Source organism: Perca fluviatilis, chromosome 3, assembly GCF_010015445.1.
Source record: "Perca fluviatilis chromosome 3, GENO_Pfluv_1.0, whole genome shotgun sequence".
NCBI classification, from domain to species: domain Eukaryota; kingdom Metazoa; phylum Chordata; class Actinopteri; order Perciformes; family Percidae; genus Perca; species Perca fluviatilis.
The window spans coordinates 17,828,456-17,853,769 of NC_053114.1; the positions used below are offsets into that span (position 1 = coordinate 17,828,456).

At 40.5% G+C, this 25,314-nt stretch overlaps 2 protein-coding genes across 4 annotated transcripts; both read right to left on the reverse strand.

Moving 5' to 3' along the window:
- Window positions 1-168: 168 nt before the first annotated feature.
- On the reverse strand, window positions 169-15,669 carry slc12a1 (solute carrier family 12 member 1). Its single transcript, XM_039794863.1, has 26 exons — window positions 15,234-15,669; window positions 13,403-13,540; window positions 12,957-13,032; window positions 12,016-12,111; window positions 9,596-9,735; window positions 9,395-9,505; window positions 9,190-9,301; window positions 8,949-9,076; window positions 8,656-8,740; window positions 8,343-8,500; window positions 8,147-8,254; window positions 7,867-7,990; window positions 7,589-7,690; window positions 7,177-7,332; window positions 6,985-7,084; window positions 6,708-6,819; window positions 6,214-6,354; window positions 5,495-5,601; window positions 5,297-5,379; window positions 4,646-4,771; window positions 3,752-3,880; window positions 3,183-3,294; window positions 1,573-1,659; window positions 1,273-1,408; window positions 1,072-1,139; window positions 169-976 (listed from the first exon to the last, which is right to left on the reverse strand). Exons 1-26 carry the CDS (start codon window positions 15,489-15,491, stop codon window positions 841-843), a joined length of 3,129 nt encoding a protein of 1,042 aa, XP_039650797.1. The 5' UTR covers window positions 15,492-15,669; the 3' UTR covers window positions 169-840.
- A 97-nt stretch (window positions 15,670-15,766) lies between these two features.
- On the reverse strand, window positions 15,767-21,863 carry ctxn2 (cortexin 2). 3 transcript variants are annotated; one of them, XM_039794865.1, is made up of 3 exons: window positions 21,465-21,863; window positions 20,187-20,485; window positions 15,767-15,831 (listed from the first exon to the last, which is right to left on the reverse strand). In XM_039794865.1, exons 2-3 carry the CDS (start codon window positions 20,414-20,416, stop codon window positions 15,810-15,812), a joined length of 252 nt encoding a protein of 83 aa, XP_039650799.1. In that variant the 5' UTR covers window positions 20,417-20,485; window positions 21,465-21,863; the 3' UTR covers window positions 15,767-15,809. The 3 variants fall into 3 exon arrangements, with proteins under 3 accessions (XP_039650799.1, XP_039650800.1, XP_039650801.1); XM_039794866.1 differs by lacking the exon at window positions 21,465-21,863 and adding an exon at window positions 21,033-21,096; XM_039794867.1 differs by lacking the exon at window positions 15,767-15,831 and having other exon boundaries at window positions 18,669-20,485.
- Between the last annotated feature and the right edge of the window lie 3,451 nt (window positions 21,864-25,314).

Consider the following 25,314-nt stretch of genomic DNA (forward strand, 5'->3'; position numbering starts at 1 on the left):
GTAATTCAGGCCTGTGTGTAATAAGAACAGAGTGAAAACATTGTAATTTCCCCTTGCGGGATTAATAAAGTATACATTATTATTATTATTATTATTATTAACAAAAAACAATATCTGACGCTATCTTATCTAATCACCTAATAAATCACAGAGAAGAATAAGAACAGCTCAAAATTGTATAAATCCTTTATTTCAGGTAATCACAATTATGCAAATAGGAAGGACAGACAATAGGTAAAAATATACAGACGAATTGGCTTTACATTCATTTATCTCACAAAAGGTGTGCTGTGATAGTAACATTAAACACATTTAAACAGTAGCCTATAATGTGGAACATTTAAACAGCTTCATGATACCAGAGTGTTTTACACTCAGTCAATATTAAGGAATGTTTAAAAAAGAATCAAACAATTACTACCATGGTTTAAAAGCATGGAGGCTGTTAATCATTGATGAAAGGAAGGGGTTTTTGATCCAAAAGTATCCACTAGTGAATTCATCTACTATATACATTTCATTTACAATCACTGCAGCTGGCAATGCAGTCACTCAGTGTAACCATTTAAAGCAGCCTTGTGACTCTGCCTGTGTCTCTGCCTTTCTTATGTATTATTTTATATATTTAAATATATATATATATATTTTTTCTTTTCTTGTCTTAGCATTTGTGAGTATAAATGCCCTCATCAGAACTTAATTAAAAATGCATGTGTTACATTGTGGTGTTAGTCTGAAATACATCATCCGAGGTTCTGGTATGCTTTACACTGGGCCATCATTATGGTAGCCTGCTTCCATTTATTTCCTTTATAGTTATCCTAAAGCCTGTAAAGTTGCTCAGGAATAGAAAGTAAGCACACTCTTGTGGTTTCCTCTAATGAGTAGGGTGGGTGGAAGGTCCTTTGTCAGAATGTCCAGCCAGGCCATGTAGAGGAAATCAGAGACAGATTCCTTACGAGCAATTGGCATGCTCCTGCAGGGGGGTGAGGGTACAGAGAGTATGTCAGACACTGTGTCTTCCAAGCTTGGCACTTCAATGTTACTCAGGCAACAGCTGATTATACTTACACAACGATCAGATTGGCTGATTTAGAGTTTTCCTGAAGCACCTCGTTCAGCCGTACCTGGAGGTTGGTCTGTAAAACAGCAGCAGCTACTTATTAACAACAAATTTGACCTAATTTGGCTGTTTAACGCACCCATATCAGGACCAAACTTGTATATGTGTATGCTGTATGTACAGTTTTAACTTAGTGTCAGTGGTTTTACCTTCTCCTCAAAGGTGCTCAGCTCTTCGTCAGTGATTCTCCAGGGCTGCTCTTTCCGCATGGCTTCAGCCTGAGCAGTGTCTTTGGACCCCTCATGCAGACAGAAAGGCTTAATCATCTCCTCTAACTTCTTCAAGCTGAAGGAAAGCAGATTAAGAACATGAGCTCACTGTGGAAAATATTCTTCTTTTTAATCGTATAATAATAATAATATGCGGATTCTATGAGGTGATTCAATTTTACTATTACTGTAGCACCATCTGGTCAGCTGTCACTATTATAACTGCAAAAATGCAATTACCTGTCAGCCCTGGGTTGGACATGGATGTCATCAATGACATTGATGTCAGTGCAGGTAATTCTGAATTTGTGCAACAGAGACTTCATCCTGCAAAACAGATTATTATACACTGATTAAGTTAGTGTAGGCTACATGTTGGCACAGGGGCTGGAAGTAGGGGAGCTGTAGGGGCTGCAGCCCCCCCTGGTGGTGGCTCCAGGCCCTGCAGCTTTAACCAATGCCTTAAACTTATTAACAAAGCAGTTCCTGTCTACAATGAGCCAGAGAGCATTTCGGTCCAGTCACTTCTGCGTTTTCCGACCGTATTTGATGGGAAGTAAAGTATGCGCACATCACACAGACGTAAACGAAAATCCGATTTGGTTAGACTCTCATGGGAATGTATATATATATATATATATATATATATATATATATATATTAGCAACAAAGCTAACAACGTTAATGGTCGATAATGGATCAAATATCCACAACAAGACTATCAATACTGGATCTAAGAGTATGAATTTATTGTACAAAAGTCCCCGAAAAGAAGCAGAGCTCCAGACTGGATAAGGCCTACAGTTTACCGGGGGACAGGACAGCATCGGAAAGGCACTTTCAGAGGAAGAAAACGGTAAGTATGCGTTTACCGATGTTATGTAGGTAAATCATCATTAAACTGCGCATTTTGTTATCGTAGCCTATATGACAAGCTCGATAGGGGTTTAAGCGCATGCACGTCGGCCTATATAATAAGGTGAGCTGATTTCTCAAATGAAAACCGGGGACAATTTGAATTTAGCGCCAAATATCATTAAAATAAGCCTATCCTTACTAGGCCTATTAAAGAAAACAGGGGGAAAATTCCAGTTTATTGTAATTTCACCATTGTAACTGTTGTGCTGTAGCCCAATAAACTGATGTGCAGACATACTGGTAAAATTGGGTAGGCTACTAGCCTAACCTTTTTTTCAGATTAAATGATTAAGCTATAAGGCCTAAAAACATACATTTTAGTGACTGGTGTAAAACCATATGTAGCCTAATATTGGATACAGTAGGCTACTAAAGAAAATGGAAAGACAAGCTCATGTAGGCCTATAAAAGCTGCTCTAAGGTAGGCCTAAAATGTTACCAAACCCTACAGAGCAGCGCTAAGCAGAATTACAATTAAGTGGGACAGTTAAGTGGTGTCCCGTAGCCTGTGTGTGTGGGGCGTTCATAAACCGTATACAAAAGAGCTGAGAGAGCGAGCCGCAAAAGAGCTCGACGCGATATGAGACGTCAAGTCAACCAAAACCAGGTTTTTCCTGACAACACTTTACTCAAAATAGCAAGGCTTGCTATGTGTTTTTAACGCACATTAAAAAACGGGGACAGACCACCAAAAACGGGGACGTCTGGTCACCATGGACCTATAAGCTGGTCACATTAGTAAGACCGCTCCCCCCTGGTCAAAATACGTTCCTAACATGATGTTGCATGGTATTTATTTTTCAGTTAAAGGGATGTTGTGGGCTCATTGTTTTTTAGATCTGGATTTTGCCAGTTTATTTCCCAAATCTACCCATTAAGCTAAAATTGATATTGAAGCATTAATTGTAGGCTAATTATTATTTTTCACTTACTCCTGTTTATCCAGCTCACAGCGCCCAGGTTGCCCTGCAATGAAGATCCTTAATTTACTGTCTTTCCACTTCTTCCTGGTAGTGAGGATGTATGGGAGCAGCAGGGTCAGACCTGAGAGAAGGGAAATGCTTTTTAAAAAACATTTTTTTTTTTTTTACTAGTGAATCCAGTTTGTTTTATTGTACAAAATAAATATTGTGGTATTTCACATGTGCAAAGGTGGTTATGTTTTTGCACTTGTCATTTGTCTGTTATGAGATCCCAAACACTTCCATGTGTTTGGTGGACAGATCAAGCTTGGGCCAAGACACAACTCTTACGATTTTGGTTGTGACCCAGATCTGGCATGTCTGACTTCTAGTTTACCACCTTTTCTTGGTTTTATTTTATTAAATAATTGTTATTGTTATTGTTCAGGTGTTATTTATTTTACTCAGCTCTCGTCAATCTGCAGGTTTTCTGCATTAGTATCAAGGAGAATGTGGTGCTTCTCTGTGCCCGTATCTGGTACAATCTTTATGGCAAGATACATAAAGAGAAGAGTGCCTATAGGGGAACCAACACCTACCTCCATCATCAAACAGCCACCACACATCAATGGTGCCTTTAGGCTGTTTCTTATGGAACTGAGCACTGGCCTCCAACAGCCTCTCATTCATCTTGGCAACCTGCGGGGGCGGAGGGCCGCACACTGACACTGAGAGAGAGAGAGAGAGAGAGAGAGAAAACGATACAAGAAATGAGAAGTGGATAAGGGAGAGGAACAGTAGGAGGGAATCTAATTCATTGACTGAGCATGGAAAATTAAGTTTGATAAAAAAAATAGTGCAAATCAACATTAAGAGCTGACTCTACATCAGCAGGAACAGCCATCTCTCAGGTTTAATGTTCCACTGAGTGGGATTGCATACTAATGACCATTGCAGTCTTGCAAGGAGGGAGCTCAGTTGTGTGTGTGTGTGTGTGTGTGTGTGTGTGTGTGTGTGTGTGTGTGTGTGTGTGTGTGTGTGTGTGTGTGTGTGTGTGTGTGTGTGTGTGTGTTGTGTGTGTGTGTGTGTGTGTGTGTGTGTGTGTGTGTGTGTGTGTGTGTGTGTGTGTGTGTGCGCGCGTGTGTGTGCGTGCTGTCTGGGTTAAAGGGCTGCTCTTAAGGGCTGTTCTTCAAACTGGAACGAAAGGGACCATATTATTGGATTACGCTCTCAGAGACATCTTTTAGTGGGAGCGCTTGATTCAATTATATTTTTAAAGTGGAGTGAGGAGAACTTTCTAAAAAAGATGTGTGTCATTGGTTTCATTTGGTAAATGTATGTTATCTCAGTTGGGCAGAGTGAGATAGATACCTCCTTTTCCCTTATATTTAAAGATTACACTCATCTTTTGACACAACTGTTGCTTTACATAGCTTAGACTGCAATGTCAGGTAAGATTTGAACAGAGAGAAATAACGTCTAGAGAGAGATACCTCTGGTCGTGAGCACTTGCTGAGAGGATTTCCTGGACTTCCTGAACAGTCCTCTTGCTTTCCCTCCGTTCGACATCATCTCATTGTCCAGTGCCTGTTGCTCCTTTGCTGCCTTTAGCATCTCCTCTGAAAGACATTATCAGATTTCCGGTTTTATGATAAATATGTAATTTTGATCTTATCTGTTAAATATACCTGATCTTCATAAATAATTCATTCAAAATGTACAGAACAAAGTGCCCTGTCTTATAAGTGTTATTTTATTGTAGTCGGTTGCTGTGAGTTGTTAATAAGAATAAAAGTTCAGCAGCAGTGCAGTTTTTATTTTCACTTTTGATAGTTAGTAGAACAGTCAAAATGTATTCAAAGTCACCACAACTGCCACTCTTTCTGTATCTTATTATCTTAAAACCTATTTATAAATGAGGTTTCTTCATTTTCCTGCTATGTTGTATCATTGTTTGCTGCTTCATTTATTTCAGGCTGCTGTTTTGAGGCCACTTATTTCCTGTCCTAGTGTTTCATCCTCCTACCTAACCTACCTTTGGGCAGCTTGCTTAAGAAGTACTTCATAAAACCTAGTTGTTGTTATACTGATGCAGGAGTTCCTGCAGATTTAAGCACATAATAGCCTTAAGACGTTGTACTGACCTTCTGCCTCGACAATGTGCGAAACATCAAGACCCTGGTCCATCCTTAGCATCACTGTCCCATACTCAAAGTCAAACGCATCACTGTCAAAAAGGAAAGGAGAATGAGGACACCAATTCAAAACAAAGATCTCCTATTTATGTTTAATTTCTGGGTACATTTTTATCATGTGTGCTTGTGTATCTATTTGTGACTTACTGCAGCATTCCCACATAACTCTGCACTGCCTCTGTGCTCGCAGTTCTCCAGTTTCTCTGGAAGCCTACCATTAATGTGTTAGGTTTCATACGGCCAAGACCAGAAGCCTGTAAGGAAAAGCACAACACCCATGGCATAAAGATAAAACCCTAAATCAGTTAACTGAAGCAACAAAAAAAACTGGAGTTTTTATTAACTAGAGGAGGAAAAAAAGTGGCAAGACAAGAAGGCCGGAAACAGAAGCTGTTTTACTGGCAGAAATTATATCCATCCAGATCATAGGTCTTACTTTGTCTGCAGGGACAATGCTGTGTTAATCTATTATAGCTTTTAGTCTGCCGTGCTGTTTGAAGTAAGCAATCTTTACAATGAGGCTTATCTCCAAAGTGTGATAACCAGAGCCATCACAATTTTTTTCATGCTCTTCATTAACTGTAAAAACTATGTAAAACTGGTATATTAACACTCTCTACTTCCTGCAGTAATTTCCTGGCCATAACCTTAAGACATATCTGGGCCAAGTCATAACACAACAATAGATGAAATGGGTCAACCTGTTCAATGTTTAAATCTGCTGGCTCCCTTCAATCATTGCATTTTATATGATTTCACGTGACACATAATAAAAAGGCTGATTGATCAAAACTCGCCAGTTACACATTAATTGAATGGATTTTTCTGAAGTTGAAAAACATGTCGTAAATCATGACCACACTGACCTGCAGCAGGCTCTTAGTCCCTTCCCTGAAGCTGTCACAGGCCACAGCAGCATAAAACGCCTTACGTTTGGTCTTCCTAAGCCATAGCTGGTTCTTCTCCATAGCGGCATTCATCTCTTCGAGGGCCTCTGACCTCGGGCCCTGGAGAGATCACAACATACATCTGCATGTGAGTGGAAGTGTTTGTGTGAGTGTGTTTGAGAGAGAAAGAGGGAGAAATACATCTTTTTCATTTTCAGAAGACACAACTGACCCTAAACTTTAGTCTCAGGCATCCAGACAGTTGGCATTTTCCTCATCCCTGCTTGATATTTGCTTGATTATATATGTGAAGTCTGAACCCAGCCCAATGTAAGTTTGCTTGATGTGCAAGGCTTGATTTTAATAGAAGGTTTGGTATTTAAATGAAGATTTAGAAAAGACGATATATGTGCTGCCTTGGTAATATCCATTGTTTTGCATTTGCAAATAATGAGATTACAATATAACCGTACCACAAACACTTCACAGGTGAGACAGAGTCCATAGTTCTTAGAAAGGGAGTGAGCCAGGTCCAGGAGAGCTGGTCTGGCCCGTGCTGAACCTGATAGTGCTAAGATCTGAGGCCTGAGAAAAACAAGCATGTATTACAATATCACTCAGTATTTTAGGATTCTGAAAATGTCCTTTTGATTTGAATATTTCAGCTTTGTATATGTCATACTGATAAGTATAAGATAAATGAAAAGTATTGTATATTTGTACCCACGGTTACGTAATGCACCCTTTTACCTGAAGTTCTTGACATGATCCTCTACACCAGACAGAGACAGAGCGTTGTTGACTGCACTCACAAATGTCACCGCCTGCGTGGACGAACCCCAGTTCACATCTAGAGAGGATTTAAAAGTCCTAACAGGTTAGTTCATGCAGGCATTATGAATGCACGTCCAAACATACAAACACATAAATGATGCAGCTCACCTGGCTTCTTGACTTTGACATAAATGTAGAGTAGGATTTCAATGCCGTATGTGATTAGAGCAGCCCACCAGTTGATAACAAACATAACAACACAGCAGAGCAATGCGCCCAACAGGGATAGCCACATGTTGTAGTATTTATATGCTGGTCTCCATCCTGGGAAATGCATGACAGAAGATAGGCCACATTTAGTAACTGCAGACTCTTGGACAAATGCTTTTTGTGATGGTGCCTTGTTTTAATTATATATATATATATATATATATATATATATATATATATATATATATATATATATATATATATATATATACATATACTTGTACATAATTCCCATAAAGAAACTGAGGTATCAATGGATGAAACAAGTAGAATTTTTTATTTATAAGCTACTTTGTCTGTAGAGGCCCACCTGGAGACTTGGCGTAAGAGGCATGGAAGCAGGAGAAGTTGACGAGAGCATAAGATGCCAGAAAGAAGTTTGAGATGATAGGAGCGATGGTGTTAAGATTACCTACAGAGACCAAAAATCAATAAAAACCTCAGTCAAATTGGGATTCTTTGAAAATGCATAACATGGACATAACAGTGAACAGCTTATTGGCATATTTGTTAATTTGAAGCCTAAAATACATTTTAATATAAAGTACAAGATGTTATGGCCAGGCCACGATAGACAATTGAACTGACCAACGAGAATGAAGGCCACAGAAATAAAGAATGTGAGGACATAGCCACGAATTGGCTCATTGTTCTTGCCATATCCTTTGGCAAAGAAGTGCAGGATCTTGTAGATGTTGTCTTTACACAGTGCCTAAGGGGAAAGAGAGAGAGAGCTTAAGTTAGAAAATATTTTTAATTTTCATGAGTTAAGAGCAAGAAGTTGGATCTCAGTGGAGAGTTCCTCTAAAACGTTAACATTGCAGTTGCACTGTTTTTAGAAAAAAAGAAAACGTGGTGCACTACTGACCTGGAAGACTTTGGGAGCGCTGACAAGGGAAGCCAGAGCTGATGAAAGGGTGGCTGAGAACGTTCCAGCAATGATGAGGGGACCAAACCCAGACACCATGGTCATCACCTGAACCAGAGGTGAGGAGAGGAAAGCATTCAAGATGAAAAAAATAGTTCCTTCTTAAGTGCGAATTAGAGTTTGAAGGGCTCTGTACCTGATTGTTGTTCAGCGAGCCGAATTCGCATTTTTTCACTGCGCAGGAAGAGAAATTCCAGCCGAGCTCACAAGCAGCTACTTCTGAACCATTGCATGATACTCCGGCAGTTATGGTGTCGTTTATGTTTCCTGTGGCTTCACGGACAACAGTGGCAGCTGACAAATTAGAGAAGAAGAACAGATGCTTAGGTCTTATTTTTTTTTTTTTTTTTTAAGTCTAACAACCTACCTCCCAGGTATACTTTATATTCCAATGGTCCAAAACACAAATGCATAATTAGTGTACAGTTTCTACTACTATTACTACTTACAGACACAGATACCCACACCCAAGTAGGTGATACCAGTTATCAGGATGGCCAGCAAGGTACCTTTAGGTATGGCTGCCTGGGGATCCTGTAAAATAACATTAACATTTTAAAGGAAATTACTAAATAAATAAAGTTCAAAAAGCTTCTGATACTATCCCATGATTCAAAGAATAAAAATTACAAAATTGAGTGGTTTATTTTTTAATCACTTGCAGCCTTTTGTTTAGAAACCTACAGCATGTACCACAGCAGCTAATGATTCTTATGCAATGACCTCTGTATGAAAAAGTTACCCGCAAGTCGCCAGAGATGTTGGCTCCAGCCAGGATCCCGGTTGCAGCAGGGAAAAAGATGGAGAACACTGAAAAAAAATTCTCATTCTCTGTAAAACTTGGCGTGAAATTTTCTAAGAAGATTTTCGCTGTGAGAGAGGGAAGAGAAATGGAAAGGAAGGAAGAACTTTAGAAGTCATATCTTTTACATTTTTGAGTTAAATTACTGAAGCTGTGCGTTAGTTGGGAGAGGGTGTCTTACAGTCATAATTAAAGAAGCCTTTAGATTTCTTATCAGTGGTGGCAGGGATGACAGTTCCTACAAATACATTCACTATGGCCACCAGCAAGACAACGAGTAGAAGAATCTGTGCCTATGTGGACAAAACAATAAAGTTATGGTTAGACGTTTTACCACAACAAGCCCAGATTATTGGTGTACAACTAGCATAATGTTCATCTCTTACCTTGGCCTCCCATTCCATTCCAGCAACCGATAAGGCCAACAGCAACACCACAGTAATACATCCAACGATTCTGATGTCATTGATTTCATCCACCATGATGGCGTCGTTATCCTGACGGGATGGTAGAGGCACAGATAAGTGCATAGTCAAATATCTTGGATATCTTATAATCAATTCCCTCTACAGTATAACATCACACACCTTGAGCAAGTCAACCACCGTCTCAGCAAATCCCACCACATACATGGCTACAGCCACGGCATTGGCAAAGGCAAAAATTAAACCAATCGACCCGCCAAACTCTGGTCCCAAACTGCGAGATATCAAGTAGTAGGCTCCTCCTGAAATGACAGAATGAAGCACACATATATGTAACAGTGGTGGATGATTAATCACCACATCACTGATTCACTGATTTAATGTCAGGACAAGATGTGAAGGCTGTAAAACAGAGAAAAGGCTTCAAGAGGTGATATTCAGGTGGCGTTTTGAGCCTTGTGTCTTATCTACACAAACTGCCCTCCTGGTCATTCCATTGTCTCAGTAAATGATTTTATGTTAGGGTAAGCGTGTGTTATCTCAAGTTTTATACATTGATACATAATGTTTAAACTGTTGGCTCAGTTGTTGAGTATCTGTTAAGAGTGGATAAGGTTTGTGAAATTTCACACTACACCGCTTCTCCGCTCCCTTCACTGGTTACTCGTTGCTGACCGCATCCGCTTCAAGACACTACTTGTACGTACTGTGCTGCGAACGAATTAGGCCCAGGTTACAGTGGCGGTTCTAAGGGGAGATCAAGTTTGGCCAGTGCACCGCGTGATTTATGGATCTATGGAGGCTCCATGCAGAGCTTTCACCGTAGCCTATGGAAGTGGCCTGAGGCTTAAACTTGGGCATTGGTGTGTGCATCAATCTATTTAAGAAAATAGCAGGGCCGGCATGTGTGTGCTCGTGGGGAGTGTGTGGTAGAGCGAGTGGTAGAGTGACGGTGATTAGCAGCCTTTCTCAAACTATGTGCCCCCCCCCCCCAAAAAAAAAAAAATAGGCTAAATAACCGGGCATGGGCTGCTTTGGTACGGCTGTATTAGAGTCTGCACCGACGGGGCTGCAGCAGTGACAGGGAGGCATGCAGTGTCGTGGCTGTAATCAAAAGAGGTGTCTCCCTCTGTTCAGGAAACTCCATTGGTGTCACCACGTCATTTTTCCGGGGCTTCAGCCATTTGTTATTTTAAATATAGGTAGTACAAAGTTTAAGTGCCCATTAATATTGCTACATCATGTTTAAAGTTCCCGTGACGTGACGTTTACAGTCTATGGTTCAGGCTCAAACACATGGAGCTCTGACGAACTATCGCTTTTTCAAGACGAGCAGCGCAGCTTCCACAGTCAGTGTAGCAGCTTCAGGTAATTCTAATAGACACGCTCAGCTATGTGCATGCTGCGGCAGAAGTGTATTTCTGTTGTACTTTTGGTTTTGCACCTCTGATGAAGAGCAGCGTACGGCCGTTTCCCTAAACGGTGTCTCATTCAGAGACCAGAGACCCAAACATTTTTCTGATTCTCAATGCCTGAGAACCTTACTGCATCATATACCCCCAGACCCCCAGACCCTCCACATCTAATATCTGCTCCCAAAATCTGGAAACAATACACCTCAGGGTTGTTTCTCTAACCTCTGTGCATCTAAAATGTAACTGTGAAGAATTAATTAAATTACCAGAGGATGAGGGCCAAACATTACTGGGCCTCGGCACAAAAAAGTTTGAGAAAGGCTCCTCTAGAGTCATAGTGAGAGAAACAAAGTGTCTCCCCCGTATCCTGTGGTTTCTGACCAAGGTGGGAAATCTGTAGCAGGAAAAGTTAACCCTCTCCTTGATTTCATGTTGAAGAAGAAATGAGTAGAGGGAAATACAACGCTACCAAGCCACGGTCGAGCGATGTGCGTCGCCGCGATGTGTAGTTACATTTTTCGAGAGGTGCACGTCAGGCAGAAGCAGAAGCATAAATCACACTATTTAGGCCCAGGTTACAGTGGCTGTTCTAAGTGGGGGTGGGGGATCAAGGGTGGCCAATATTAAATTATGTGCAGTGATAAATAAAATGTACTGTAGGTTTACACTGAATGAGTGTTCTTGTGTTTATTGTTACATGTTTATCGTTAGTCTTTTGTAGAACCAAACCTATGGAAGGTTGGTGGTATGTAGGCTAACACTTGTGTTTAATATATTTGGTAGCTCTAAAATCGCATGTGGCTCCAGACTGGCCACACATTTCAAATAGGACATGGTTAAACCTTACACCCTCGCTCATCCACTCCGCTCTGCATTGTCCATTCTGCTTGATGCTTCCTCACTGCGAGGGACACCTAATCACACACACACACACATCTTCCGCCGCAGGCTAAAAACACATCTGTTCCAAGACTGCACTTTGGCTAAGAAGATGATGGCTAAAAAAACTTATTTGAAGCTCCTGTACTTCTATGTGATTCTTGCTGCACTGAATTTATACCTTCATGGTTGATTGCACTTATTGGAAGTCGCTAAATGAAATGTAATGTAAAGAAAATGTTGTGAACATGAGGGTTGATCATGAGTGTAGATGACGCATTGTCTTACCTCCTCTGACCACACCATTAGTACAAATGGCTGACATGGAAAGGCCAGTGATGGTGGTGACCACACAGCTGAGAGCAATAACCACAATTCCCAGACCTGAAATGTACACATGAAAAAAATGATTATTTTTCAACTGAAAAATTACTCAGGTATTCAACTAAGTGGCAAGTCATGGGACACTTTGATTGTGAAATATAACCCTCCTCCCCACAGTCACCTTTAAACAGTGAGGGAGTCAAAGTCCCAGAGAAGCCTGGAGGCCATAAGTTATAACCATCTGCCTGCAGCTTTTTCTGCCTTTCAAAACCATTTAGTTACGGCGCCTGAACAAAAGCTGCTGCCGATCGATAGGTTCTTAAGCAATGAACACACTCATAAACCCATTCACACAATTCTCCATACCTCTTGTACACACACACACACACACACACACACACACACACACACACACACACACACACACACACACACACACACACACACACACACACACACACACACATACACACACACACTCCCACACATTACTCCCTGCTAATAAGTGGAGGACCATATAATCCTTAATAATTGTCTCTATAGTTCCTAGAATTGCTGGTAACAGCACCCTCATTTTACAAAACACAGACATGCAGGATCTGTCAGCTGTTGCTCCAGGCGACTATATCAACCTGAAAAATAATTGTTGTTAAACTGATGGTTGATTTTTAAGGCCCACATTAGCAAAAGTTCCCAACCTACCCTGAGCTGCGTAAAAATAAAACAGCTATTATCTCAGGCTATATGCAGTTATAGATCATGTTTAAACTGTCGGTGCCAGCTGCGGTTGCTCTGTTGTGTCTGTTATGAGTGAAATGTCTGCATAAAAGGCGAGTCGAGAGTTGAATTCAAAACACTGGCTTTTAAAAAAGTCCCGCAAAAACATGCATCCTTGTCTTACTCACCCCAGCCTGCCTGGCCAAAAACCCAGGACAGACGGATGAACAACATGACACCCCAGATGTTCAGCATGCATCTCACCTGTGGAAGAGAAGAACAATTGAAGTTCAAAGTCCTCAGTCATGATTTATCATTATGTCAAGTGAAAAAAAACACAGTCACGTTAATGAGATGCATACTTGAACATATAGAGGTTTTATCCATAGTTTCCATTCCAATGACAAACTGAAACATCTGTATCTCAATTAAAAAGTACTAAACAGCATTCGCGCCAGCGGCACGGATGATCAACCAGCAGCTCTTATGCAAATCAATCCCAGACTCTGGTCTTCGAAGTCTAACTTGACCCTGATGTGTTATTGAGCCTCGTCTTGCCAGGTCACAGTTATATAGCGACACTGCTTCTATAAAGCACAGGGAGGCCCAACCGTCATGACCCAACATAACTCACCAGGACGCCCCTTATCCAGCCAAACTTTACTGCTCCTTCGTCGTCAGTGGGAACGGCAGACTCCAGATCATCAGAGGGGGTCCCGTCACTCCCTTTGCCATCGTCCTCCACAGTGTCTGGCACAGACATCGCTCCATTCTGTTGGGAAAATGTTGAGAAAAACATTATGGAAAGGGAACATGTAAACTCATCTTATTAGACATAACTGGGATATATTCATGATGATTGTGCTTTTAGCATTTTTTAATAAGCATTTTTCAATTGAAATAATAACAGCATCATTATTAAAAAGTCCCAATCTCTGGCGCAAAGTGTTTTCTGTCCTGTCATCTTTTATGTGTCTGACTCTCTCCTGCCATCTCTGTAATACACAGGAGAGACTTCGTGAGGCAGAGGAAAATGTGGTGGTTTGATTTGGATGAAGATTGATAAAGCAGTTGAGAGACATTACACCACGGCGTGTCTGTCCCTGTAAACTGGAGAGTAAAATGGAGAGGACAACCTAATTTCAACGGTCTATGAAGATGAATACTGACTATTAGATGCCTCTCCTGCCTGACATTTGATTTAGTGAGACCTCTCAGATCTGTTTTATTAACTTGAAAGAAAGAGATTTTGGCAACAAGTTGTCAGCCTTTCAGTTGCAGTATCCTATGTCAGTATCCTATTGAGTCATTCAAATCTGAGAAACATGTAACATGTCAGGGTCATTCATTCATTCAAAGTGTAAACAGTTAATTTGTTTAGATGTTTAGATTAATTAATGAATTAGATGCATGTTATTCTTTGGCAACATAACTATGAGTCAGCTGTATTTAGTAGGAGTGTGCAAAAAAATCGATTCACAGTCGTCTCGTGATTCAAGCTCTACCGATTCAAAATCGATTCATAGAATTCCAAAAATCGATTCATATTTGTATTTTTTTTATTTAAATTTCTTTTCTTTTTTTTTAAATTGGATGTCCACTGCAATCACACGGGAAAAGCAACTACATTTACATACTGTGAATCATATTTTGAATCGAGAAGCGTTTTTGAATCGAAAATCAATTTTGAATCGAATCTTGAGCCTAAAAAGATCAATATTGAATCGTATCGTGACATTTTCTGAATGGTGCACCCCTAGTATTTAGTCTTCACAGGTGAATGAAACAAAGATCTTTTTGTCAAGAAAAGATTGCGTGATAGATGGCATTGGCGCTGTATCTGTCTTAAAACTGGAATGACACATCACTTCTTTCATTTTCTGCAGTGGAAGACCTGCTAAAAGAGCTGTGTTGTTTTTTTGTCCGTTCAGAAATGTTAATCTAGTTCAACCTATAAAACCCAAATGACCTATGACCCCATCTCTTTTGCAACACAGGGCAGTATAATGGCCTAATAAAAAAAGCACTAAAACTCTTAAGTGTGCTAGTTGCTGTTGAGCTCTAGAAATAACTTTCACTGTCCTTTTTAGTTTCTTTGGGCAAAGATTTAGTGACTGAACTGTGGACACTGAAAGTGATGATGTTTGAACGATCAAGCAACTGTAAAAGTCTAATTTTACTGTGTCTGGAGTCTTTAACCTGAGTGAATGGACTGTGCAGGTCAGGAGCAGAAAACAAAGACTGCAGTTAAAGAGTCAGTGACTTGAATTTGGGACTCTGGAAGAAAAACGGATGCATAAAAGTAAACGGAAACAAAAAACGAAAAGCACTTTCTGCAGAAGGTGAAGGACAAACATGCAGAACATGTACTTCAAAGAAAACAAAAAGACAAGAAGAGAAAATAGGGGATCTGTATCATTCATATTTACTGTAACAACTTCTCTCACAGACATACATACACTCACCTTCTGAAACACATCGTGAAGCTCCTGCAGGGATGGTCGCACAGCCCGGTGACCACTCATACTGCCTGCATTGCGATAGAAGTCAATGTTGGGCACTCGGTCCAAAGTGTCATGACCAAAGGCACTGACCACCGAGGGCCGGACCGGTCGGTGCTCCCCGTTAGAGAAGTTGTTCTCCTCATAGACAGGAGGCTCATCCAGAGTGGAATCATAAGTGGGGTTAACGTGCTCCCCTCTGTTAGACTTAAGCCTCTCCATCAGGAATGCTGAAGGAGATTCTCAGATTTACACAGTAAAGAATAAAACAGCGGTGTGGGTCTTAAGTCTTCAGTCATCCATCAGTGTCTTAAAGGAGCAGAGCGCTGCATCAACTGGTGGTCCTTGTTTGTTGATGTATAGACTAGACTAGGATTAGACTTCTAGAGATCTCTTCTGCCACTCTTAGCTTCTTCTTATGCGTAAACTTGGTTTGTGTCAGATGGCATACCTTTATACCCTGCATCCCAGGGTCATACACTGGCTGCCAGCTATTGGCTAACTCTCTGGATCAACCATCAGAAAACTGAATGAGGGGTGTCAGATATGCCCTTGCTCCATCCTAAGGGACACAAAGACATTGCTTAATGATTAACCAAGTCATAAATGCCAAACGAGAGATAAAGGCGCTCATTGACTGAGTTCTGGAGAACTGATTACTAATATTATTGTCTGAGGTGCAGAGCAAAAGCACATATTGTCATGTGGTTGCCATTTATGGGCTATGGATAGTATTTACTCAGACCTGTGGGCCCTTTGGACGAATCATTGGGAAACATCTACATGGAAGTTCCCACTTGAAGAATACGACTAAGGAGCAAAAGTTTCAAGGTTACAGACCCTTTGTGATGTGTATTACTGTGGCATGAAAAAGATAAAGCTAATATGGAATGATAAAAAAATTTATATAATAGGATATAATCACTAGAACTAGTGTGATAACAGGAGGGAAATCAATCATATAGTCCCTAAGATATTGGGCCCATAAAAGCTATATAATTGAAATAAATGTTATCTCTAATGATTCTCCCTGCCACAACGTGTTAACAGAGAAAGTCAATGGGTTGACTAACACAAAAGAAATGGCCATATTCATGAGGAAAATGGGAGTTAATATGACACCATGAATTACAGGAACATGCCGGAGGCACTTCTTTATAGCCACATGACTTTTCTAAAGTGCCTTTAAAAGGCCTCTTAACAGGTAAACTTCCTTATTACTGATACACCACAGTGATTTATGCACAGAGCGAAAGGCAGATTAATGACTCCAAATCTGACCTTGGATGTAATGCAGGCTGAGAAAAATACCCCAGCACGTGTTTTTACTGTATGTGCAGAAGGAAGGCAATCTATTTTACAATGTTTATCAGATTCAGATTTTCTATAAGAATCTTACTGACTAAGCGATGCTGAAGAAAGAAAATGTTCCACATGGAATGTCATATACAGTTCTTCTCTTCCCCTCCACCTTTGTCTCACTTCTCTTCTTTGTCTTTGTCAGACTGCAACAGGTCATTTTATCTGCTAATGGTGATATTAATCCTCAGCTTTGTTCGCAGAGGTGGAAGAAGTACTCAGATCTTTTACTCCGCAGTATAGAAATACTATTAGAAGAAAAATTCCTGCATTCAAATGTTTACTTAAGTAAAAACAGGCCTACAAAAATATTTGCATTAAAATACTGTATAAGTAAAAGTACTGCAGAACGCCCCATCTAAGAATAATGTATATTTCATATCAGTTATATAATAATACTACTACTAATAATAATAATAATAATAATAATAATAGTAATAATAATAATAATAATAATAGTTATTATTATTATTATTATTATTATTATTATTATTATAAGGTGGGACTACTTTTAACTACTTTAAATACTTTATCTGCTAGGTAGCTTGTGTATTTCTCCCCAAGGAAGTTTTATCTTATCTGAAGTTATGACAATACAATTACATCATAATAAATTTGCAAAGTAACTAAAGCTAGCAAATACATGTATTGCAGTATAAATTACAATATTTTCTCCTGGTAGGTGATAAAAAAACCATCATGATTGTACTTCGGTACAGTACATGAGTAGTTCTACTTTCCACCACTCCATGTTCTTGTCTCATGCCACACTGCAGTTGTCTTAGTGCAGTTCGAGATCCTCAGGCCCCGCTAACTCTCCTACAGTCTGGACTTGAGATTACGGCGATTCCTTTTTTTAATATCACGGCTGCTAGACTTTTGTCTACACTGAGTGAGTAAATTTGTATGCAGTGCTCCTATGAGAACATATATACTGTTGTATATGGTGAATCCATGGTAGCAGGTGCATATGCTCCAATTTCTACAGAACAAGGGAATCTGCACTTTACTTACAGTCCAAAGGGCTCAAAGGAGGAAAAAAAAAATCTATGTTATCAAACTATGCTCTGCTCACTGCAATATGAAAAAAGTGATTTAGTGCAAAAGTGCAGCAAACACGATTCCTGATACGACATCTTAACGGGCTGCAAGTATAGCTTATCTCAGCTATATATACTCCAGTCAGCATAGTCCTGCTAATTATATATATTAGTTTGGGGGGGAAAAAAACCCATCTCTGATCAAACATGATCTATTATGTGTGCTTTGTAATTGAATTAAGATTGTAAAACTGAAATCTTCATGGAATTAATTTTATCATCTGATTCAAATGAGAGAGGTTAAGGATAAAAAAGAGAGATTGACCTGTGGGTGGTGGGTTAATGGCTGCTCTAATCCTGCAGAGACCAAATCAAGTGTTCAAGTCGGACTACTGACCAACTAACTAACTAAGTAACTAACTAACTTACCCATACAGTAAAATTTACAGACATATTATACAGATTCTCAGGCTCTAACTGTCTCACAGACTGGACTCACGACTAAAGCAACACGTCTTGATTGTCAGAGTTGCTGGAAGGTGGCCTGCTGTGTCAGAGGCACTTTTAGGAAAGGTCAGCTGTTGAAATGCGGTATCTAAAACAGCTCTTTTAATACATGTGTATACATCTGTTTTCCTATAATGTTTAACCAAGGTAATGTTTATTGAATCTGTTCAATAATCATGAATATCAACATTCTCTCCTGTATGTAATTTACTAAGAATGATTTGGCGGAGGATGCCACTTTGTTTGGAATTGTTCAATCTATAAGATACATTTTTCAATAGAAATAATTTGTTAAAACATTTTTCCAAGAAACCTGCAAATAACCAACAAAAGGATTTCTTAGAACTGAGCATAGCAGATAGTAGAATTCCATTTTGATAGCCTGCCACCTAAAATATCTAGCTAATATGTAAAACTGATCTCACAAACATGACTTTTTTTAGTCAACAGATTGGAAAAAGAGACCCAAAAAGCAAAGATTTGACCAACAATATTTTAAGTATTTCACATCATTGGATCAAATTTATCAATGAGAAATCTCTACCACCAGCTGAGCAAGCAACAGGTCAGGAGACGTACTATCTGTCATGATATGCCACACGCGCGTGCCTGCACACACACATGTACACACGCAAACAGGTGCTCTAATGTTTCTAGATGAAGGCACATAAACCCATTGAAGGTCACAGTAAGGCAGATTAACAGCACTAAGGAGAAACCGTAGACCGTAGAAATTAACAAACAAACACTCAGAGACTTTGACTAGTCTGCCGTATTACAGAATCTCTGTTTAGGACTGTCCTGTCTTCCTCTGTCTGGAAGGAAGAGAGCAGGTGAGAAAGGGTGAGGATGGCTGAGAATAAGAGGAAAAAGATGTCACGGCCAGTGCTGACAGACATCCCACCCCTGTTTTCCTTGTGACCTTTTCCTCTGCAGACAGGTAGCAAGAGTTTATCCTTGTCATTAGAAAACTAGCAGTGCTGAGCGAGAGTCCTTTCTAGTTTCCAATCCTTATTTCCCTTAAAAGTTCTTTGGCTTGATCGCATCAGCCAACCTTTAAACAGAACGCATAACAGACGGTACAATTGACAGTCCATAAATCAACATCATCATATGTCTTTGCAGACATAGTGTCAAACGTAAACAGTTTCTTTCATTCAGACATGTAATTGTGGCGACATACAGTACCATCACTCAAAGACAGCAGCAGTACAAACTCCAAGAGTTGTTTTTGCATGATTTAGAAACAGTAACACCATAATGTAAATCACAGTTTGTTCAGTTGACTTTCATTGCATGATACCGTGAAAAGGACCGGTCTATACACACACAGCAGCAGCAGCAACATTCCTTTGGATCGCCAACAGATTGGACTTGATTAGTCCACATAGCATTAGCTTGACATAATACCCTGTATCCAACCATATACATTCCTGTGCAGAACAACTGTGCAGAAGTGCAACCACTCTGTTTTCCATTCTGAGTTCACCTAAGGATTCTTGTCCCTGAGTCTTCAAACTACATCTGAATAATGCCACTGCACCCTCCCCACCCTATCCCACAAGCATCCACCTCCTGTCATCTACAGACATTCAACTTGTAGGTATGGGTCAAAGGGAGCTTCAGCTATTTCTGTGTTAATCGATGAGCTGAAATGCACACCCCCTGGCACAAGGGCAAATATGACACAGCATCTGTATCACACTCGCTCAGACACACACAACAACAGACATGTAGTCACATACAGTAGAGAGACTCCGCACTGGCTCTGAACTAAAAGTGCACACACATTGAACAACATACACAGCTTCAGTCTCTTAGTTGGGTCCTTCACAGAGAGATGTCTTAGTGGTGTGTCATGTGCAATTGTTATGCAGGGCTGTGGCTTCTGTGTGTTTGCATGTGTGAAAGTGTATTTGTGTCCTTGTGTATGTATATGTGTGTCTAGAGGCATTTCTGTTCATGAGGACATCTATGGTTGTGTGTGTCCCTGTGTTAAGTAAGAGCGTACTCAAATGTCCCTTTCTCCAGCCCCTCGATGCCATCAGCCCAGTTGGAGGAAGGCATACTGCTGTAGGGGTCCAGCAGGATCCTGAAACACCTTACTATCAGCAACCCCAGGAACACCAGCAGCATCCCCACGAAGGCAAATGCTGTCTTTTGCTCCAGAGTCAGAGAGTGCGCCATCATGTCGTTTCCGCTCATGGCAGCAAGGGAGTGGTTGTAGTGGACGCTACACATGGTAAACCACCATCTAGGTGCCTCATCTCTCCTCTGATAGGGTCAGGCATTTAGAAGCCTGCATGTTACCTGGACAGAGATTACATGAGGGATTTAGATTAGTGCTGTCTTGTCTCTTGTGTAGAGAGGATCCATTTAATCAACCTATTTAAATATTACACATTGATTATCACACGTAATGCAATACACTGTGTAGGCTGAAGGAAATAACAGATATGGGAAAGAGAAAAATATAGAAATTCCACAATTAAATGTTGTGAAATGAGCTGACCATAAAATGTAAAGGGTTACAGGTATCTATAAATAGCCTCTTTTGAATTTGGTATCAAACTGATGCCCAGAGACTTCGATCTCTCTCTCACTCTGCTCCTCTTGGAATATTGCAGGAAATTACAAAATGCAAACATGAGGAGAAGAGTGAGGGAGACTGCAGGGAAATGGGTTCAGCAATACAAGCCAATGCCTAGATTCCTTTAAATCGGGTTGGAATTACAATGTGTCGCAGTGCATAGCCAGCTGTTAAACAAAGGCAAAGCGGTAAGGTATCAATGAAAATGCCACATCTCATGAAGATGTGATGTTATGTATGTTTGGTTGAGATGAGAAGGCTCTCTACCTGTTGCGTGCGAGCAGATGCCTGCCAGACAGCGTAATTCCATGAGAAAAGAAAGCTACGGCGATTGACCAAACATGATCAAAAAATTGGTGTGGTCACACAAGTGGAAGTCTGCTTTAGTCATTCTTTTCCTCCTTAATCTTTTCATATGAACACAAGCAGCAGGTGGTTCGAGTGGGAGGATGGGACGGGGGTTAGATGAGAGAGGGAGGGTACATAACAGGCAGGGACAGGGGAATGAACAGATAGAATTGGGAAAGACAGATGAGGGAGAAGGAAGTAGAATGATGAGGGGGGACACTGCACAAGTATGCATGGTGAGAGAGTGAGAGAGGAGAGGGAGGGAGTAAGTGAGGTAGGGTGAAAGACAGACACTGCATTGACAGATTCCCTAGTGAGGATGTCTGAGGAAGAAAAAAGCAGGCATCTCACCGCCATTATCGTTCCATCCTCACAGACCTGTTGCTGCTGTTTCTTGCAAACAAGTCTTCATTCTTGGATTCTTCAGACACATATCCATTAATCCACCCATCGCTGACATACTGGATGTGCCAGGCTAACCTCTCATCTAAACAAAAAGCTAGAGATAAAGAGAGAAACGGAGCGAGGGAAAGGCTGGATCAAGCTATGATATGTGTCTCTTCTCGGAGATACAGCTCCTCTCCTTATGCTCCCTTACTTGCTGCCTCCTACTCATTATCATTCCGTTTCTCTATCTCTCCCTCCAGAAGCACGCACGCTTGCTCCTGCTGCATGGCAACCACTTGTTAGTCTCACTCAGCTGCTTTGCTGCCTCAGTCATTCACACATTCCCCTCCTCAGCAACACCAGGACGGATGCAGCAGCATAAACAAGCAATCCGCCTCTTCTTGTTCTTCTCTCGTCATTCTTCCCTCCCCTGGCTTATTTGGCTTTTCTTAAAATGACTCGACCAAAATGTGACAGGAATATCATGGCTTAGCCGACAAGAGAAATGCTGCCTCTTACTGCTCCTGGCCAGTAAATGCTGCTGTAAAGATATTTTTGGTACAACACAGCATTATCTGACAAGCCTGGTTTGATGATGTGCTTTTAATTGCCGCAGTTTGCTGTGGTATAATTGAATTAGCCCCTCTGCTTAAAGGCAAGCTCCCTGGGTATGGTAAAGGAGAAGAGACTGGTGTTTACTGTAGTAAATGTAAAACAGTGTTGTATGGGAAAACAGACAGCAGGTCATTTGATTGCCCACTGTAGCAGAATGCAGCAGTGAAGCGTCTGGCCATCTGTTTCGATGTTATGCAGTGCAAATTCATATCAGCAATGTAGTTTTTGTCACAGTGGTGCAGTGACTCGGATCTAAGGATAAGGCACGCCATAAGGGAGATGGTCACTGGTGTGTGATGTGCAATAATTAATGGATTAAAAGTGGTACAGAGAGCTCAATTTTTCTGTTTTGGTTGCAAACAGCAGAAACATTCTCTATTTATTCTTGGGTCAGTAGCATTTTGTAGTCCGACTGTGCTGTTAATACTTAGCTGTATTTTGGTAGAAAAAGGTAGTGTGACCACTGATTTTTAACCTATTTACTTCGAAGACAGTTCTTGCAAATTAGATGAGGAGGTGTCACACTGTACAGATGATGAAATCAACATTTTACCTTGTTGCCCTCGTCAATTTTAAGGTCAAAATAGAAAACTTTTACCTCACAGCGCAACAGTGTGTGGTAATGAGTGATGAGGTCAAATTATATGTCATTATTGAACAACTGACTGGAAAACCAGCAGTGCTTAGGTAATGTATGCATCTTTCCCAGATGAACTGAACAACTTTTATGCACGCTTTGAGATCAACTCCCCAGCTGAGGAAGTACTAAAGACCCAGGACCGCTGCCCGCTAGTAATATCCAGGGCAGATGTGTGTAGATTAACGCCACCCAATTTGACATGCTCATGCTCTTCTTCTATTTTTAAAAGTACTGTAAAACTGTAATGACTACGAATCATACATTTCGTGCAGCTAAAAAGTACTCAATCAGAGTTTTACAGCAATGTAAAGCAGTGCTGCTAAACTTCCTTATTAAACTAAATTAAACTAGTTTTATCTACAAAGAATTACAAGAATTATGGTATTCTTTCTCTCTTCCGCTCTCCCTCATGTGCTGTGAGCCATGCTTACGTCTCTGGCTTTGAGTCAGACAAAATTTTATTTTATATTTAGAATGTTATTTTTCTATAAAATATAATACATTTTCACATAACGTCATTAATGTTTATTTTTGGACCATGACCTTTCATCCTGATACATTATTGGCACACAATTTGCACACAGGCCTAATAGATCAACCAACGACGCCATCTCGCCTGCCCTCCACACTGTCCTGTCCCACCTGGACCAGAGGAACACATATGTGAGAATGCTGTTCATAAACTATAATTCAAGATTCAACAACATTGTGCCCTGAAAGCTTGTCACCAAGCTCAGAGACCTGGGAATCAACACCACCCTCTGTGACTGGATCATAAATTTCCTGACGGCCAGACCCCAGGCAGCGCAGATTGGCTCCAACACATCCTCCACCCTGACCCTCAACCCCGCCTGGGAGCCTGAGACTCCTAGATTCCTAGGACTGCACTCTTCTGGACAGAGATCTCAGATGTTGTTTCTGAAATTTGCTGGAGCCACTGTCCCAGTTTGAGGGCTCCGATTAGCCTACCACTGGAACCAGCTTCTCATGTTCCTTCTTCTCAATGTTGCTGTCGCTTGGGATTGCTACATCTATTACAACTACCTTCTTCTGCTGTTTGCCGACTACCAAGATGTCTGGTTGGTTAGCCATCACTATTTTATCAGTCTGGATCTGGAATTTCCACAGGATCTTAGCTCTGTCATTCTCTGCCATTTTTGGAGATGCCTTCCACATTGACTTCGGGACTTCCAGCCCATACTCTGTACACTATGCCAGCCACTTGATTATGGCGTTCCAGTTATGCCGTACCTGCCTGCATTTTACACCACTGTTATGTGCTGGACTGTCTAAGGGGCATCTTTACATAGCCTGCACCTGGGGTCCTGTCTGGTGTAGTAGAGCCCAGACTTTATTGATCTTGTGCTCAGAGCTTATTCTTGTGCTGCCATGATTAGTGCCTCTGTGCTATCTTTCAGACCAGCCTTTTCCAGCCAAAGTTAAGTGGGGGACGCTGACCTTGCGTCCTGGCTCCCCCTTGCTGTAGCATCTTTGTTGTACCTCGTCAATCTCTGGTTGTGATATAAGTCTGCGACTGCGGATGTTGGAACACTGAGCTAGTATATGTTTCTTGGTTAGCTTAGATGTTGGGTTTCGAAGTATCCATTGGTCCCACATCCTCTTCATGTAACCCCTTTCCCTAGGGTCACTTGTTTAGTAGCACTCCAGTAATTCCATATTCTCCGCCCTATAGTCCCCGAGTGTTTTGTTCTTGTTCCAGTAGCCCATTTCTTATCAGGTTGCCCTGGTTTCCTAACACCTGACTAGGACCTTGTTGAAGTTCATCAACTTACATTAGAACATTGACTTCTGAATTGCCTTTTTAATATCTGTCAACAGTCATAACTATTACTATGCATGCCTTGTTTTAATTTGTATGCTGTTTTTAATGTAAAGCACTTTGGGTTTACTTGTTATGAAAGGTGCTGTAAAAATAAAATTGACTGACATTTACATTAACTGGCAAATGTGTTTTTAAATGTGTGCTAAGGTGTGCTATTAAGGCAATCTAAACATATCGTATAAAGCATATTAAAATATTATCCAGTGTCAATAGGACAAAATTATAAAGATTGTTGGACTTTTATCTTGGCCAGATGAAACTGATATTGAGAACTGTAAAGCAATTATTCTTAACTGCTCTAACAGTATTCCCATTAATGTTAATGAACTATGCACCCCACCCTTGTGTGATAATATAATCTGTACAAGAAAGTACAAAGACAGATGCAGTAAAGTGGCAAAGATTTAAATGCTTTATTACACCTCCCCATGAGCCTGACAATTACATATTATCCTGGGGCCCACAACTTAATTAAATTTACACGGAGGTCTGCCTTTTTTTAGAATAAATATAATGATCGGCAATTTTGTAATTAAAGACATATTGCCAAGGTGATTGTGCACATCATAGTATAAAAGACACGAGAAATATGGCTTTAGTTGCCAATAAAGCTATTCAACAATGACATCAGAAATGTTTTAATAAGTTAGAGCCAGGTTTATATTACGCTATTTTGTGGTATTCACACCATAAATAAGCAATTAATTTAATGTTGT

Excerpts from the sequence above, each read along its gene's own strand:
- ctxn2 (XM_039794865.1), bottom strand. The coding sequence starts at position 20,416 with ATGTGTAGCGTCCACTACAACCACTCCCTTGCTGCCATGAGCGGAAAC. Across the intron at positions 15,832-20,186 it reads CTGGAGAAAGGGACATTTGA|GATGGAGCAAGGGCATATCT; the intron begins GTACGCTCTTAC and ends TGTGTCCCTTAG.
- slc12a1 (XM_039794863.1), bottom strand. The coding sequence starts at position 15,491 with ATGGAGAGGCTTAAGTCTAACAGAGGGGAGCACGTTAACCCCACTTAT. Across the intron at positions 12,112-12,956 it reads TTTTGGCCAGGCAGGCTGGG|GTCTGGGAATTGTGGTTATT; the intron begins GTGAGTAAGACA and ends TGTACATTTCAG. Across the intron at positions 7,991-8,146 it reads GCGCTCCCAAAGTCTTCCAG|GCACTGTGTAAAGACAACAT; the intron begins GTCAGTAGTGCA and ends CTTTCCCCTTAG.